Source organism: Canis lupus, chromosome 34 (genome assembly GCF_048164855.1).
Source record: "Canis lupus baileyi chromosome 34, mCanLup2.hap1, whole genome shotgun sequence".
NCBI lineage: Eukaryota > Metazoa > Chordata > Mammalia > Carnivora > Canidae > Canis > Canis lupus.
The window spans coordinates 8360107-8378174 of record NC_132871.1 but is presented as its reverse complement, the minus strand read 5'-3'; the positions used below and the strand labels follow the sequence as shown (position 1 = coordinate 8378174).

The 18068-nt window shown below is 38.6% G+C and overlaps 1 protein-coding gene and 1 long non-coding RNA gene across 4 annotated transcripts in view; one reads left to right on the top strand and one right to left on the bottom strand.

Moving 5' to 3' along the window:
• Window positions 1-18068, bottom strand: part of CCDC141 (coiled-coil domain containing 141) — a 180655-nt gene that overhangs the window by 17979 nt on the left and 144608 nt on the right. For all 3 annotated transcript variants that reach the window (XM_072811090.1, XM_072811092.1, XM_072811091.1), the window contains exons 17-21: window positions 17113-17262; window positions 8457-8597; window positions 7495-7689; window positions 5904-6087; window positions 3054-3166 (exon numbers count right to left, since the gene is read on the bottom strand). In XM_072811090.1, the coding sequence (XP_072667191.1) occupies window positions 3054-3166; window positions 5904-6087; window positions 7495-7689; window positions 8457-8597; window positions 17113-17262 (783 nt within the window). The remainder of the gene's footprint in view (window positions 1-3053; window positions 3167-5903; window positions 6088-7494; window positions 7690-8456; window positions 8598-17112; window positions 17263-18068) is intronic.
• LOC140624334 (uncharacterized) lies at window positions 1157-13091 on the top strand. The gene is made up of 3 exons (XR_012023824.1): window positions 1157-1310; window positions 11250-11309; window positions 12512-13091. It is a non-coding gene; the product is annotated as an uncharacterized lncRNA (long non-coding RNA).

Genomic DNA, 18068 nt, shown 5'->3' with positions numbered 1-18068 from the left:
CAGAGATTTCAGGGAGAGATTCAGCTTTCAGTCTAACTCTAAAACTTAATCTGGTTGGTGTTAGTGGATAAATTAATCTGCTTTAGTACACGCTTGATATCTAATTTCAAAATGGTAGTTGTTGTGGAAAGAATGCTAGATTTTGAATTGCATTTAATTCTAGATCCCACCACTACTGATGGTGAGGCCCCAGGCGAAGTACTTTTACCATCTTTGAACTTCACCTCTAAAACAAGGAAAATCAGGCATGTGGGTAACTCAGTTGGTTAAGCATCCAATTCTTGGTTTCAGCTCAGGTCATGATCTCAGGGTTTTGAGATAGAGCCCCGTGTTGGGCTCTGGACTCAGCACGGAGGAGTCTGTGCTTCTCTCCCTCTGCACCCCCACCTCGCCCCACTCATGTGCACTCTCTCCTTGTCTCTCTCTAGAATAAATAAATAAAATCTTTAATGTAAATAAATAAAGTAAGGAAAACAGCATTTGCCTCACCACCATCACAAGGTTATTTAGAAATCACTGAAGTAATATATATGAAAAGCCTTTGTAAATCTCAAATTGTTATACAAATGGAAAGGATCATTATCACTATTTCAGCCTCGCTAGGGATTTCTGGGCCTATTTTTAATAACCCCTACAAAACAAAGCATCAACCTTAAAAACATAAAAACTAGACATTTATGCTCTCATGCAAACATCTGTAAAGTGTTAGTAAGCATTCTTTGACAAGCTTTTGTTCAGGCTGTAACTTGTAAGAGCCTTGCTGATGCATGTATCTCTTGCCAGAGAGGCCCTTCCTCATTTTTATATGCACCCAAATCAAACCTTTTTGAGCTATTGAATGATTCTTCTTCTCTGTACCAATCCTTTGAGTTTTTACAACAAATGCCAAAACTCTTTCTGGAGAACCTGCTTTAGGCAAAGCACAGTGTTAAATGTTGTGTGGGACCCTAAACTCAACAGAGCCAAAGGTTTCCTCAGGTGTAACCAAGTAGACAGGTTGGGGTAGTAATGGTAGTTATATGTGACCATTATAGTAGGAAAGAACACAAGTGCTCTGGGGATCAGAAAGGCAGGGACACAGCCAGCAAAGGAGTTGGCAGAGGAGGCAGCACTTGGGTTTGGCTTTGAGACATGGTAACATTTAGATAAGCAGAGAGAGAAGGTCATGTACATAAAAGTTTAAAAGCAGAAAACTCAGGAACGTGGGGTAGTAGACCAGTGAGACAGGGACCTACAATGAATAAAGCAGCACACTAATTTGGAAAGACAGCCTCAGAACATTGGAAAGCCTAAAGTTTCAACTAAATTTGGTAAGCAATGAACAATTTGTAGTGAAGTACTTTGGGTGTAAAAATGATACTAGCAGTTGTATTTAGAAAGGGTAATCCAGCTAGAGTATATAATCGGAGGCTCCTGACTAGTGAAAAAGGGAACCCAAGTGATGGGTTGAAAAATGAGAAAAAGAGGGTACCATACTGACTAAGGGATGTGAAAAGAATGGGAACAAGGAAGTGGGCAGAGGGAATGACAAGAAATTTCAGAAAGAATGGCTATGAAGGTGAAAAGCAGAAATGGATAAGAGTAAATTTTGTTAAGTGGATCTCACTTGAAGATGTACAAAGGAAATGGAAGGGCTGATGTAAAGATCATAAAGAGCAAAGAGTCAGAGGAAGCAGCTATTTTCAAGCTATGTATTGGAAGTCAGGAGAAGAAACAGACCCTCAGAGAGTTGGGTGGAAGTGGAGAAGAAATGATCATTATTTAAAAAGATAATAAAAAGATAATAGGACATATGGCACATTCATACATCACTGGTGGCATTAAAACTGTAAAATGTTTGTGGAATGCAATTTAACTTATATATATTAGAAACATTAACAACTTCATACTCATTTACTCAAATCTGCTCTGGAGAGTTTATGTGTAGGGAATAACACAAGAGGGAAAAAATATGTATGAAGATGTTCATTGCAGTGTTATATAAAACAGTAAAAAAGTTGAAAATCTAGTTTCTTAAGGAAAAAAAGATAATTTGGTTGGTCACTGCCTCAATTAGCAAACTATTCTGAATGGACTGGGTCCTCAAATTTATGACATGGAAATTCACAAAGAAGAAAATGGTTGCTAGAAATACAATTCTGCTCTGAACTACAAGAGCACCCTTACGTCTCAATATCAACAATGATCATGATAATCACGGGTTTCTTCACATTTAATCCTCAGGGTTACTCTGTGATTACTTTCCCCTGTTCACTCCATTGTACAGATCAAGAAACTGAGACTCAAAGACATGAAGTAGTTTACCCCAAATTACAAATCCAATAATTGGGGGAATTGGGAGAACTGGTATTCCTAAGCAGCTATGTTTTACTCTAAAGCCTATGGTTTTAATTATCTAGTCATTCTCTCCATCCTAAGTAGCCAGTTCTTTCAGCCAGTCATTCAAACAGTACTAATGAAACTAGTTTTCACAAAATACAGACAAAACAATGTATGTATTTCTGTCTTTTAACTGCATTTTGCCTAAGCATTAGACATCAACATATTTTCTCTCTATCCTTTATTTCATCAACTTTTTATCTCATGAAAGATGCTAATGATTGGTTTAATACTTCCATGAAGCTAAATGTTCAGTGAATACAATACCTGAAGATTTAGTTTTATTTTCTCTGGGGCCATGATTTGGAAGGAAAAAAAAAAACCTTCCATTTATTATTTGGGAATGAAAACATAAGGCTACTTAATACAGACTTTACTTTGATTTTAATGGCACACATTTATCCTTTAGGATGTGATCCATGAAAATGTAAATGAGACACCTTAATTGTGTTTAGCCCTCCTTCCCAGCAATATTTTTCTCTGCAGTGATGGAAAAGAAACAGAATTAATTATCAGAAACACCCAGATAATTATGTTAGAAAGCTGTGAAACAAATGTGCACATTATGTCCCTTGAGAATTTCTATTAGAACATCTTTGCACCAGAAGACACTTATCAACACGTTTTTATTTATATCCCTTGAAAAAATACATATTCTGGAAAGAAGAAATTACCTTCAGCTTTTCTTCAAGCTCTGTGAGAGAGACACATAATTCAGTGATAGATTCAAGAACTTCTTTGTGTTTTGCCATGATTTTCTCAGCATATTTCTGTCCCTCTTCAAAACCTGGGGAGAAGGGACAAAAAACTATTTTTGAAATCCTTAGCAGAAAAAAAGAAAAATCCCAGGCATTAATTCACCTCCCCAGTGTCTGGTGTAAAAGCTGGTAGACAGTAAGTGCTTAATAAATACTTGTTGAATAGATAAATGAATGAAGGCATTTTTTTGAAACAAAAACAAAAATAAAAAAATCAAACCAGGTACCTCGGAAAAATGATTACATTTGCTGAACCTTGTCACTTTTATGTAACCTAAATCATACTGCTGTGTTAATATTCTTAAAGTTCCACTCTAATCCGTTCTTTCCTGCTCAGAACATTGTCATTGTTCAATCCGGCATTTGAAGCCCTCCCTAAAACGGTCTCAAGGATCTTCTCCCGAATGTATGTCACCCTAGTTCCTTCATATATTTAGTCTCTGGTCAAAGTGAACCAGCAACTCCTCCCCACAGCCAGAGTGGAGTGTAGGAGTTCCTACACCAGGAGTGCCCTTGGCCCCCTCCCTGCTGTCTACTCCAAATACCGATATCTTCAGTCAAGTGTTCTTAATCATCCCCCACCTAAATTTACTCTCTCTCTGCTGGAATAATAATAAAAATTGCTACCACGTAGTGAGTGCTTACTATGTGACTATGGATAAGCACTTTATGGATAAGCATTAATGTAATTCCCCTCGGATTCTCAAGGCTCTATTATTGCATTTTACAAATGAGGAAACTGAGGCCCAAACAGCCTCTTCAGGTTACCCAGACAATAATTGCAGAAGTAGGGATTTGAAACCGGGATTACAGACTCTGAGGTTTAGACTAAACCTTTTCACACTGGAATAGCCTGAATTGTGTCTCCTCCAGAATTCTCCTATGTTGAAGCCCGATTGCCCCAATCTCAGATTGCTGCTACATTTGGAGATAAGATCTCAAAAGAGGTGATTAAGTTAAAATGAGGCCATCAAGCTGGGACCCTAACCCAGGATGACTGGATCCCACCGTGTAAGATGAGGGAGCGACCCAAGAGAAGGGTGGGTGCAGAGGGAAGCCCATGTGAAAGGGCAGCGAGAAGGCAGCCAGCTGCCAGCCGAGGAGAGGAGCTGCAGGTGACACCAACCCGGGCAGCGCTGTGGTCTTGTGATCCTGGACTTCCAGCCTCCAGAACTGTGAGGAAACGAATTGCTCCCTCCAGGCCGTGGTGTTTTGTGATGCTAACCCTCATGAACCAATACACACTTTTCATATCACCTTTCTCACTGCATTTCCAGGCATAGGCAGTGGATTCTTAAATGAAGGAACTAAGTTTTATTTGTCTTTATATCAATCATATTATCTTGGACATAATAGGTACTCAAAACAATTTTTTGAGCTACATTTATTTGCATTACAATGCCGGGTCCAGTGATGCTTGGGTGGCCTCCAAGAGTTAATACAATAATCCTAACACTTCTCACTTACTGCAAATGTTAATTGCATAGCTTCCATACTCAGCAGATGAAGACTCATGCCATTCATCTTACTTGTTCAAGGTATTCACTCAATGATTCATTTATTCATCAAATATTTGTGAAGCACCTAGTATGTACCATGAAGCAGGAAACTATGAGGCAAAATCCCTTCTCTCATGGAGCTTACACTCTGGTGCAAAAGCCAGACAATAAACAAATAGCTATACTATCCATCTGTCTGTTGGTGACAAGGGCCAGGAACACAGGCAAGGCAGGATGCAGGATATGCGTGATGGGAGGGGGATTTAACTAGTATCGGGTCTTTGTGAGTATTTACCATGTCCTGAAATAATATATAATGATATTGGAAATAATTTGTTCTCTGTATTACAGTACATATGGTTCTATGCATTTTTATAGTTATCCGTGGATAGCGTTCTATGTCACTTGAGAAAATACCCACCTGGCCGCAATGTGGGCAGCCAGCTGAAGCATTTTGCTCCCCTCCCCCCATTGCTATCTGCCTTCTGGGCTAGATTTGCCTGGCCACTGGGAACTACCCCTGTCTACAGGAACAGCATCAGGGGATTCATGAAACTTGTACCTCAGCACCCCCAAGGACTGTCATCGCCCAGAGGGCTTCTTAAATTAGGGCCTCCTTTAGATAGAAAGACTCCTGAGACAGACAACTGTTTTATCTTTCCTGGTCCTGGAGAAGAGAAAAGCAGAACCAGTGACATGATAATTTGAGTTCTCCTGTTTATCCCACAAATGAGAGGAAGGCAAGGGAACCATTTCTTAAATCCACAAGCCAAACCAGCTGTTTCTTAAATCCACAAACTACACCCCTCATGGAAATATGAGCGCTGCAGACTTCAATCTCAGCTTTATACCTCATTAAAGTGTTATGAGGAGTTTTGCATGTTTTTCAAGAAATCACCCTAGTGGAGATGAGATTTTTTTTTTTTTTTTTTTTTTTTTTTTTTTTTTTTATCTACAGAAGCAGAGCATTGTTGTGGTTTTCTTACCCTGGGGATGATCAACAGGAATAGGGGAGAAAAGAGAATAGAGAAGGAGGGTTTACACAAGATAGTTAAAATCCAAAGGCTTCTTCTCCTGCAGGCAGAAGCTCCTTCCTCTATTCCCTACTGTTTACTTTTGTAGATACGGGCTCTTATCTTGAGTCTCTTGCCTGAATAATTGCTGTAGTGAGGACCCTGAGGGCTTGCCTTGCTCTGCTTTCTGCTGGGTTAGGTTCGCTACAGATTTGTTCAATGGCAAATGCTGGATATTTTAAAAGAGACCTCACCGTATAAGCGCTGAGCTAGGTCACTGATCTCCTGAATCCTTTCTTCTTGCTGAGGCACTGAAGGCATGATATACTTATTGAACTGCTGGTGGAGAATTTCCACAGCTTCCTTTGTCTTGCACTCTGTGGAATATTTTCCAACTCTTATAACTGTGGCACTTGCGTCTTCATACCAAAAATGACACTAAATTAAATGGGATAAAGCACAGATTAAAGAGATGCCATCCTTCTAAAGTTCTTCATCTTGACCACTAAAGTATCACATTTCAATTTCCTCCAACTTTATAATCATGTTAGTTTGAACTTTCTAAGTCATAATAAGGAAAATATCAAAATATGATCATATGCTTCTGCACTAAGGTATTAGAGTTAGATAAGAAAATAAAGGTATGGAAATTCATTTGCTTTCCCCGCCTTCTTAGATTTGCCTGAAATATACTTCCTAAGAACATTGCAGACTTATAAGAACAGGCAATATAAAAAAGCATATGACACTAAGAAGAATTCAAATTATCAGCTAAAAGAAAAGAGAAAAAGCCCAAATGTGCAAAATCAAGCAAATTAACTGAAATTATTAACAAGATATGGATAAAGCACTGCCTAATTAACACTCTAATAAATAAATAAATTCTCTTTTAAGAACGAGATGTAGTCTATGGATTGAGGAAGTATTATCTAAAGAACAGTATTTAACCATTTTTTTAAAATAGAAGGTACTCAAATCAATATTTTCGAATATTGTACTCAATATTTGAAAAGCACAATAGAGAATTGAGACAGTTTCTCACCAAAAAGTACTAAGTAACTGTGATGGAAGGAATGTGTCTGACCAAGGCCAGAGCAGTTATGATGAGTGAGAAATAGAAACACATGACTCTGTTAGGAGCCGGCTTTAAATAAGTGCCATGGAGCCACAGCAAACCTATGTATCAGATATAGAAGAATGATCATCCTCATCTTCCTTAGTGTGGTGTTACATCTAAAAGCTGCTGCATCCGTGGTAAAGAGAGACATTTTGTATCACAGGATAATGGGCCACAAAGAACTTCAAGTGTGGAATTTCTTCAATATGAAATGTGCAAATAATAACTTTAACTTGTCCAATTTCATATAGTTCATGCATACTCTGCCATTTATCCTCTTGACAGAAACAAAAATAACACCACTAACAATTTTTGTACCTGACAAATCCCAGCATTAAGGTTTCTTTCTAAATATTTTCAAATTTTGTGAAATAAGTCATTTTGAATATTTTAAAAAGATAGCCAGCAGTAAGTATAATTCTGTGATAGTGAAACATCTTGACTTGATGGAGTCATGGAGAAATGAGAAACCTTTATACGTTGCTGGTAAAAGTAAATTAGTAAAATCTTTCTGAAGAACAACTGGACAATACAATCAAACCTTGTGACATTTATCCACTTCAGTCTAACAATTCTATTTTAAGAAATCATCCTAAGGAAATAATCATGAAGAGGAGGATGATGCATAGATTTAATAACAAAATTAACTGCTGCAGCATTGTTTTAGGGTAGCAGAGCAATTTTTAAAAGCATTACATATGGATACCATTACAGCAAGAAGAGGATACCTCTTCTATTGTCTCCTGGAGATGTTCAGTCAGGTCCAAATTCAACTTATAATCCATCACAACTTTGTTAAAATCATCCACATGTTTTTGCAAATCCTTCATGGCTTCCAAAAGAACATTAACTTTATTATTTGGATAATTTAAGAAAGAATTAGAAGTCTTCTTCTCAATTTTTTCCATTTTCCTTTTCAAAGCCTGTGTGAAAAAAGAAACAGTTTTAAAATAACTTCCCATTTTTTTTTATGAGGCTAGCTGGTGATTACATATTGAGAGAAAAACTTGGGGAAGTTTTTGCAGCTTTCTCCATGATAATATATTAAAATCATAATGATCACAAATGCATTTTGGAAAGAATGGGTTTTCTTCCACATAGTTTATTGATGCAGCATCAAAATCATATAGAAAATTCACTGTATACCAGGTCCTATTCAAGATTTCAAGAATTATATTATGATTTTTTTTTAAAAGACATTGATCATAAAATATTTTACTATCTTCAGGGAGCTCATTGTCTCCTGGGAAAGGTATTCAAAGAATCTAGCTGGTACATGTGGTAATCAAGGTAGAACAAGAAGTTCCGGGAGTAGTGGAGGAAGTTCCTGACAGAGGCAGGTGCAAGCAGAGGAAAAGGGGTATAGAGAGGTGTGTACATGGATGTGCGTGCATGCGTGTGCGTGTGTATGCATGTGGTGGGGAAGAATGGAAGCAGAGAGGCTGGGTAGGTTTGGTAGGATCCATCCTAGAGCTGCCTCGAGATAAATTAACGTATACATTTTATGCGAGGAACTTAACTGCTACAAAAGTGGAAAACCACCTTCTGAGTCCCAATGCTGCAAAAAAGCCCAATGGTTAGGCTTCTAGAATTGAAACGCAGAATGACTTTGCAATAATTGTAGTAGTGCATGTACACGCATACACACAGACATGCACACACAAACACACCACTCACATTTTCTCTTTACCTGTATCTTTTCAGCATGAGCATCGACTTGTTGAATTTGATTCTTAAGAGCCTTTAGATTCCGAGCTTTTTCATTTTTCTTAGTGTAATTAAATTTTAAATTGTTGAATTTCTTTTTGATATCTTTGAATGACTCTTTGAGCTGCAGTTCGATAAAAAGAAACAGATGATTTGCTTAAAATGAGGACACTGACACTGACTTGTAATAAATAAAAAAATCTTAACACTTCAAAATATTTATAATCTTCCAAATGTATTCAGTGATTTTTCAATAGGAAACAAGTCGGCTAAGTAAACACATAATGTGAATTTAAATATATCCCCAAAATCTAAGATGTTCTTTGTACTATTTGATTTGTAATTTTTTTGAGAAGTGGCAAAAGAGGGGCAGAGGGAGAGGGAGAGAGAGAATCTTAAGCAGCTCCACACCCAGTGTGCAGTCTGAAGCGGGGCTCCATCTCACGGCCCTGAGATCATGACCTGAGCCAAAAATCAGGAGTCGGATGCTTAATCAACTGAGCCACCCAGGTGAACCTTGATTTGTAATTTACAATTAGATTTATAAATATAAAATATCCTTTGGCCTCCAAAAAAGCAAGTTTTTAACATGTCATAGATTCTCAACAACTCTAATTTTTTTATTTGTATTTATTTGACATCGTGTTTCCCATTCATTCTGTTCTCCGTATGCTAGCACTTGCCCCAGATCCTTCTGCCTCCTGGGGCTTTCTTCTAGCATCAAGGCATGAATTTATTAGGCTCCAATGAGCTGATCCTGTTGCAGAGGTCAATAAAGAGTTGACATTCAGACCACTGAGAACATAAGTAGGATAAAAGAGGGGACCCGATATGAGATTTAGTAGCAAAAATATTTTATTTGCCCAAATTCAGCCAAAGAATTATTTTTCATTAGAAGTTTCCTGAAGATCTTTCCTTCTTAGATATAGGCCACTAACTTCAGATGTCCTTCCAAGATGGAAAATAAAGTGACAGCATCACCACTGATGGCAACGCTAGCTTGTGTATAAACAGAGCCTATGGCAATGAACTGAGAGTAGGGCATGCATTAAGCTCGCCTTAAGAACACACAGTTCAACTTTACTAGTGAACCAAAGTTCTAAGCAGTCCAGTTCCATTAAACACACCACCTTCCATGCCCTTTTCCATATTCGAGAGAGATAAACATATTGACAGGCAACTCTCTCTTTACATTATCAGTAAAGAGAAATATAAAGAAAAACATAAACCTTCTCAGATTATATGGAAGCATTTAACAGCAAAAAATGAACAATGTCATGGTTGATAAATTTGAGCTATGATAAGAAAAGTCAGAGACACATTAAAATTCTTTTCAATGACAGCAAATAAATTATTTGGAAGGAAATAAAGGCTGTGTACATGCTAGGTTTTAGCCTTGTAATGCATAGAAAACATATCTGCCCTAAAAATATTTGCTTTCTCAAAATGCTTATTTCAAATTCCGCATATTGTAATAACGGAACCTTGACCTTATCTGTAACATTTCTTGGAGATAATTATCTATAAAGGCCCAAGCAGACTTGCATATATGGAAATTATTATGCAGATTCAATTTTTTCCTCTGACATACCTATACTTAATCAGTGTTGTTTATTTTATATGGTAAATGAAATTGTTGAATACTAATTTTAAATTACCAATTAAGCCAACCACAGAGATCATATTAAACATTTAAATTGATAAATCAGTAACATCCTAGAGAGGTGGAAACTATTTCGCTATTAGAACTCACAAAAATATTTGAGAAGATCGTGTTCAACTGGCATACTTATGAAATAACCAATTAATATGAAATTTAAATTTTAAATATTTAAAAATACTAAATAAAATCTAAAATATTTAAATTCTTTGAAATTCAGTGTTTTAATACACATGTCTTCGATTCTAGTGAGAAAAGACAAATGGGATTGAGATATAAAGGGACTATATCCAGGACACCTGGGTGGCTCAGTGGTTGAGAGTCTGCCTTCATCTCTGGGCATGATCCTGGTGTCCTGGGATTGAGTCCCCCATCTGACTCCCTGCAGGGAGCCTGCTTCTCCCTCTGCCTCTATCTCTGCCTCTTTCTCTGTATCTTATTAATAAATGAAATCTTTAAAAATAAATAAATAAAGGGACTACATCCTGAGTTATTCACATTAAACTTTGGCAGGAACTCTTCTCCTCAAAGTCATAACCTGCAACTATAGGTATACACAGATTCTTGTATTAAAAAACATGTCCCCAGTAGAGAGTTACTGCTTAACTGGTACAGAGTTTCTGTTTGGGATAATTAAAAAGTTCTAGAAATGGATAGAACAATGTGAAAGTACTTAATATCATTTACCCTTAAGATGGTTAAGGTGGTGAATTTTATGTGTATTTTACCGCAATTAAAAATAATTTTTATTTTAAATAAAAATAAGCAGAATAAAAGAAAAAAGAAAAGGGAAAATATATGTCCTGTCACTCACTAATATCTATCATTGGAAAATAAAATTTTATACTCTTTTTTTCTCTTACTGGAACATGATCTATATTATAAACTTCAGTCTAGAGAAAGGAAGAGGGGCTCTATCATCAATCTCATAATCACTGGGTTATGTCTGCTAGTTTAAATGGGAAAGATCAACTTCTATTTGAAAACTGTGTGATGAAGGGAGAAAGGCTTGAGCCTTAATATTGTAATTCTAAACCATGAAATTTTAAATCTACTTTGGATCAAAAAATTTAAGACTGATAAATGATGAGCACAATTTTATTTCTGTTGCTGCAGAATGTATGCCCTTCCACTGAAGATGATTTATAAGACCAAAGAGTATTCATGGCGCTATGGGTATGTGAAATGGAATCAGCTTCTTTCTGACACATGAGCTCCTTTGACAAAGTTGCTGGCACTTTTCTCTCTTGGTCCTAAAAAAATTTATTTTAAATCTTGTGCCTATCCCAGCTCAAATTTAAGACTATTGCAGACACAAGTGGAAGGCAGCATGAACGAAGTACGTTTAACAACTAGATTTTCAGGAAAATCTAACTGTGCTTACATTTCTTACCTGCATATTCCAACATGAAAACTTAACTTCCCATCTAATCCCCATATAACTTGAGATCATATTTTTAAAGGAACTGAGTGCCATGTTTGCTTGGCTATGGGATCATTGTTCCTGCAGCTGTTTCTAACTTTAGTTAGCTTGTCAACAATGGGGAATGGTGAAAATGGCCAAGACAACTGCTCAATTGGAGCACTCAGGCAGAAAAAAACACCCAAAGCTGGGGCAGGGTATTTTACCCTATTAAAAAAATTTAAATGTTGTGATAATCCATATTAATAAAAATTCTAAAAATCTTTAAAATACTAAGAGAAATTTTTTTTTCCCTAACAAATGGTGTGATTTTCCTATCTTTCCACTTGGTCAGATCCTCCATATTTGTTATGGAATTAAGTTAATAGAGTCATGATTAGGAATAAAATTAAGCCTTTACAATTGTAGTTCTCTTGCAACTAACAGAATGAACATCTTCACCATATTTCCCAGGGAGCTGTAAGCTTCTCTCAGGGTTAGGAATAAACAAAGCTTCTTTGAGAAGAAGCAGAAAGCAAAAGAGGCTGATGACGACCAGGCTGGATTGTTATTCTTAGTCTTGACTAAGCTGGTTGGGGCTGGTTTGGCATAAGAATGTATTATTGTGAGTTTGTTGTTGGCAAGGCCAATTTATGTGAGGGACATGGGACATTTTAAAACTAAGGAAATGCATTAAAAACAAAAGCCTTTTGGGGCCCTCTGGGTGGCTCAGTTGGTTAAGCATCCGACTCCTGATCTTGGCTAAGGTTTTGATCAGGGTCGTGAGGTCAAGCCCCACGTTAGGCTCCACGTTGGGCATGGAGCCAATTAAAAAATAATTAAAAATAAAAAATAAAGCCTTCATTGGAACTATGGCACAGGTTTGGCCAGAAGCAAAATACAAAACAAATAGTCCATTTCTCTTAACGTTCCCTTCATGAGTTTCATTTCTTGCCCATCCTTTTGCCCACTCCAGGAAAAAGCTTCCAATGCTCATTTTCAGCAATGGAAGGCTTCGCAGTTACCAACTCCCAGGGATGCCTGAATTTGAAATGAAAGGACCCAAAGATTTATAATTCAACCTGAATGATTTGCTACGATTATTATGGACAAACTATTAAGCTTAAGGCTTGGAGAGATTTCAAGACAAGGCCCCCTTGGCTTCTGTCCTCCTGTGCTCCAGGCAAGCCCTGCGGTGGCACAAGTGGGACAGCCTGGAGAGAGAAGACGATTGCTCCATTTGACATTGGAGATGGCAGTGTGTCTCAGGAATGGCTCTTTTCTCCATCCTGCAAGTTCTGTGTGTTCATATTATGTTTGTGATATTTTCTGGACATGGTAACGATGGGATCCCTGGGTGGCGCAGTGGTTTAGCGCCTGCCTTTGGCCCAGGGCGCGATCCTGGAGACCCGGGATCGAATCCCACATCGGGCTCCCGGTGCATGGAGCTTGCTTCTCCCTCTGCCTGTGTCTCTGCCTCTCTCTCTCTCTCTCTCTCTCTCTCTCTCTGTGACTATCATAAATAAATAAAAATTAAAAAAAAAAAAAAAGAAAAAGGGTCACTTTGCAGATGTGAAACAGTAAACTTTTAACACATTTTAAGCCTCTGGGATGGACATTTTCAGAACAAATTTCTATTCTCTTATATATATCCTTTCAATGGACCCATGGTATGGCCTGGTCACGCTGGCCATGACTTAAATTCTATGGGCTTTAATTCACTCTGGACTCCATGTTTCCTCAGGAGTTTTGTATTCTTATGGTCCAGTACACAATAGCCACGTTGGTGATATGTGTCAAATGATGATAGTTTGGTTTTTTTCTTAAAATGACGAGTTAGGGTTATCAATCTAGAAAATAATAATTCTCTGCACTACACCACAGTGATGCCCCACTGCATGCTATATCTGGCCGTGCACTCTTTTGCTGCTTCTTATCCTGCCAGCGGGTGACTCTCCAAGGTCATTTTGTCAATAGCAAAGTGCTATGGGATGTCAGGAAGTTTTATTTTATTAGTTGGCTCTGTGTCTCTTCCCCTATTCTAATTTACTGCTTCTAATCTGCTTTTAATCCCTGGAACTCAGATGACCAATTTATCCAAATTGACAAAAAAAAAATTTGTGTAATTGGAACAGGAGACTCTGACATATGGAATATACCTATATATACACCGCATCCTTTTCCACTTCCTTCCTGATGGGTAAGATGTTGCTACAGTGTAAAAATTTCAGGCTAAAGTAATATAATTATAAGAAAGCTTATTTGCAAGACTTATTTTGAGAGAATGGATCCCAACCCAGTTCTGTCATTGCTATTTTTTTTCCAGCAAAGTAATTGTGACCCATAATGAGACTCCAGTTACAAATTTCCATTAACATTATGTAAATGTAAAAGTAATTTTTTTGGTCAGGTTGCAGACAGGAAACATGCTTCATATTAACTTACTATGTTTCTAAACGAAGACGTGTAACAGAATGAGTAACAAAAGATGGCCTGCCACGTATTCTCACCGAGAATGTCTATAATGCACTTTGTGTATTAACAGCTTACTTATGTTGCCAGGCAAGAACATATATAGTGAAATTCAACATCCATGCATACAAATGTATTTTTGTGTGAAACGAGTGGGAAAAAAAACTCCACAAAATCTGGGCAGTCTGAAGGTTGTGAAGATAGACATGGAAAAAATGAGATTTTACCAATTTCTTCTGTTTTGTGTAGTGTACGAAATGAGAAAATAATAATATTTTACCAAAAGATAATCAAGGCACAGAACCATGGTTCTTTTGTTTAAAAAATATCACATCATGTAAAAAAAAAAGAAAAAAGATCACATTTAGAGCACCTCACTTTATTTTGCTTTGAGGTACCGAGGCCTCCGCTAGCTTTTAGTGCAGTTGTAATCACATAAATTAGTTAGGGCATCATCAAAAAGTAATTTTGGTTGAAATGACCAAATGAATTGTGCTATTGTAAACAAATAGCTTGTAAGGATGCGCAAGGAAACAAGGCTAGACGAGGACAGCATATATAAAGCGTCCACGGCACATCAGATCATGCAGTGGTTGGGTGGGCTAAAGCAGTAAGTGGGGAACTCTGAGTTTAGCAAGCAACAATGTGTTGCTGTCTGAGAAATGATGACCAAGAGATGAGCTTCTGGCCCAAAGCTGACTCCTCAACACACCACGAACAGAAACTCTGCAGGGTGGGGGCACACTGCTCAAATGCAAATCCTCACCTCAGTTTTCTCCTGTTAAAAACTAAGATGTGTTGACGTTGAGATCTCCCCAAATCTATTTTAACTCAGAGTTTGTGAACGTTCAAGAAGCACTTGAAGAATATTAGAAGCGAAACATGTTTTCAAATCAACTTAAAAAGTAAAATGCGATATTTGCTCTCGTTCCCTGGTAGGGTGACTTTATTTTTTTAACACAAAAAAGTAGTGTGACATGCTGTTTTAATGTTTTGTAATGTCTTAAGTACCTACACCAAGTATTAATAATGATAATATAATAAAAACGTCTAGGTGTATAAATATTATATCACCACTTGGAATCTACTCATCTGGAGTCTGATATTCACAATACAAACTAGAGTGTATGTATATTTATTTTACTAAAGTGCACTAAAAATATTCCTTCTGATTATTTTTCCACTAGGCTTGTAGTTGGAAAGTCCAGGGTGTGGGCGCTACACTGTGACATGCCTACTATTTTTCTACAAGAAGGAAATGAAAAAAGGACCAAAGATTCTCAGAGATCCTTTAAATGTGAAATTATAACCCACACCGAAGATTAGCTGGATAGGAAGTGGAAAGAAATGCGGAAGACCAGTTCTCTTAATGTTTAAGATTATGTTAAAGTGATATCTGATTCCTCCATGTATCTGCTTGCTCATTATGGTACAGACAATCCTGGGGCGTCCCTACTGTGACTACAGGGGACATCTGTCATCCCAGCTGGCTGGCTCCCAGCAGAGGCTCCTCACGAGGCAGCCTGTAAATAGAACCACTGTGGGAAGGGTCTGAACAGCTCCATAAATGCCACAGCACTTCAGGAAGAGGGAAACTGAGCCCTGGGACTGCTGGGAAGAACCCTGGGCCTCTTCCACTTGTGGTTTCGGTTAGTGTACAGCTGCACATCCCTGCAGAGGGAGAGATCTTTGGCAAAACAAAAGTTTACCGAAGAAGAAGACAAAGAAGGAAGAAGACAAGGAGGAAGGGGAGGGGTTGAGGAAAGGGTAGAAGGACGAGGAGGAAGGGAAGCAAGAAGGTAAATTTGGGGGGAAAGGTTGTAAAAAAAATTATTTGCAAGCCTGCAAATCTACATGTTGCAGACTTGGGGAGAATGATGTTTTCTCTAACAAGATGTGAATGTGTGGTGTTAGCTGAAACCAGAAGAGGCCACAGAGGGTAGGCTACACTCTGGGTTGAACCCCGAATGAATCTCTAGCCCAGAACGTCTCCCTGCAACACAGAGTCTGAGCGGCAAGTCTGCAGTCCGTGGCTGTAGGCCCTGGGGCCTGTGTGGCCTTTCGTGCTCTCTGCCTCTCTCCTGCTCACTCTCTGCACCTGCCTGTAGTCTGGGGACGTGCGGCCTGCAGGAAGGAGCACTGCACAGCTGGACCATCACCCCAGTCTAGTGACTCACATGTTAATCTGGGAGCTAATGTTGTCTGAATATTTGATACTTGCTGGGCCCAGATTGTGTACATTGGGCATAAACAGAACATTCGAGAAGGTTTATCACTTCCACCCGCCTTTGTAACGGACTTGTGACTGATGGACTCAGAAACATTTTGCTCTAAATGGAGACAAGTCCAGAACTGCAGTACTTTGTATTGTGCTTGTCAATTCTCAAAACCAGGGTCTATGTTTTGCCATCCTGATCTGTGTTCTCACCCCAAAAGAAGTTTATTTAAATGGAAAGTTTAGAGGAAGGCTATTGGGGCTCACGACACATTTGGGGGTTGGTGTTTGGGTAGAATTGAGGGAGAGGGGGTGGGAGCATGTGTTTGTGAGGGTGTGCACGGGTGCAGAGGAGGACTTTCATCTGTTATTGCTTTTCCTCCAGAAGTTGTCTTGCCAGTAAGCCACTCCATTTGAGTAAATATGAAACCAGCCACTTGACTTTGGTGATGATACTTTGCAGCCTCGGAAGCAATGAGCCTTCTCCCCTGACCCTTGGCACCCCCTTCACCATGAGTCAATGGTACTTAAATAGAATCTCAGCAGGTTGGAGCTGGCTTCATGGGGACAGCGTCACCCTTTCTGTCCAGATAGGCTATACCCGCTTGAGCAAGCAACTGCTGTACAGCCTTGAGTTGGGGAAAAGAAAGCAAACAGACAACCATAATAGTGCATTCTAGGTTTTTCTATGCATTGACAACATACTGGCTTGGGTGCTTGAGGTTTACTCAAACTTTTGGAGCCCTGAGATCATTGCTTAGTGGATTAAAGGTCAAGGTCGAACAAAATGTCTCCTGCTCCTGTGTGCACACGTCCAGACAGAGACACATGCATTGGGTTCAGAGCGGTTTGGGGCCGACTCATGTCGGCTCTCAGCCCTGTCACCCCACCTCGTTTATACTGTCCCTCGTGGTGCAGTACTCCAGGCTGCAGGCCAGGGTCCGTTCGTACTCCTCGGCCTTGGCACGCCCGCTCACGCTGTCCCCCTCAAGGATGTCCAGCTGCTGCTGCAGGTCCTTTGCAGAAACGTTAGAGCAGTTCTGAGCACGAAGGAGAAGTGGAAGTGACAAAGGGAGGGGGCGAAACAGCAATGAGACGAAGGTGCTATTTACCCGCATTATTAAACTCATAAAGGCCATTAAAAAATAGGTTCCTGGCTTACCTTATCTTAAGCACATTTGAATATAATGATTTCAGAAAGAAGCCAGACACCACCACGTTGGGGAAGGCAAACCATCGCATTTCTAGTCTTGAAATCTCAATTTTGAAGATTTGCTCATCATACCCAACCCTTCAGAGACGCCGTTTATTTTAAGACATAATTTTTACTTCAAAAGGCATAAAATATACATTGGAAGCATTCAGCTTCTGCACTATAATTTTCTTGTCAACTTGAACTTGACCTCAGGTTCATTATGCAAGTGCACCAATCTCTGCTCAGCACAGAGGGCTGCTGAGTCCAAGGCCAGATGAGGGTTGGAGAACAATTTATAATATTATTTGTGCAAAGTGAGACATCTTACTTTTTTCTTTCCTTTTATAATAAACTTAGTAATAAAATAAAACTCTTTAAAAAGAAAACTCCTTTGTGGTAAAAACTGATTCTATAAACAGTGGCAGGTATTTTGTATTTCTAGGTCTTTTTAAAAGATTTTTTAAAAAACTTCAGGTTCACTGCATTCCATATTGTTTAAAGGATATCCTAAATGAACTTTATTTTTTTAAAAAGATTAATTTATTTATTCATTCATGAGACACAGAGAGAGAGAGAGAGGCAGAGACACAGGCAGAGAGAGAAGCAGGCTCCATGAAGGGAGCCCGATGCGGGACTCGATCCCGGGTCTGA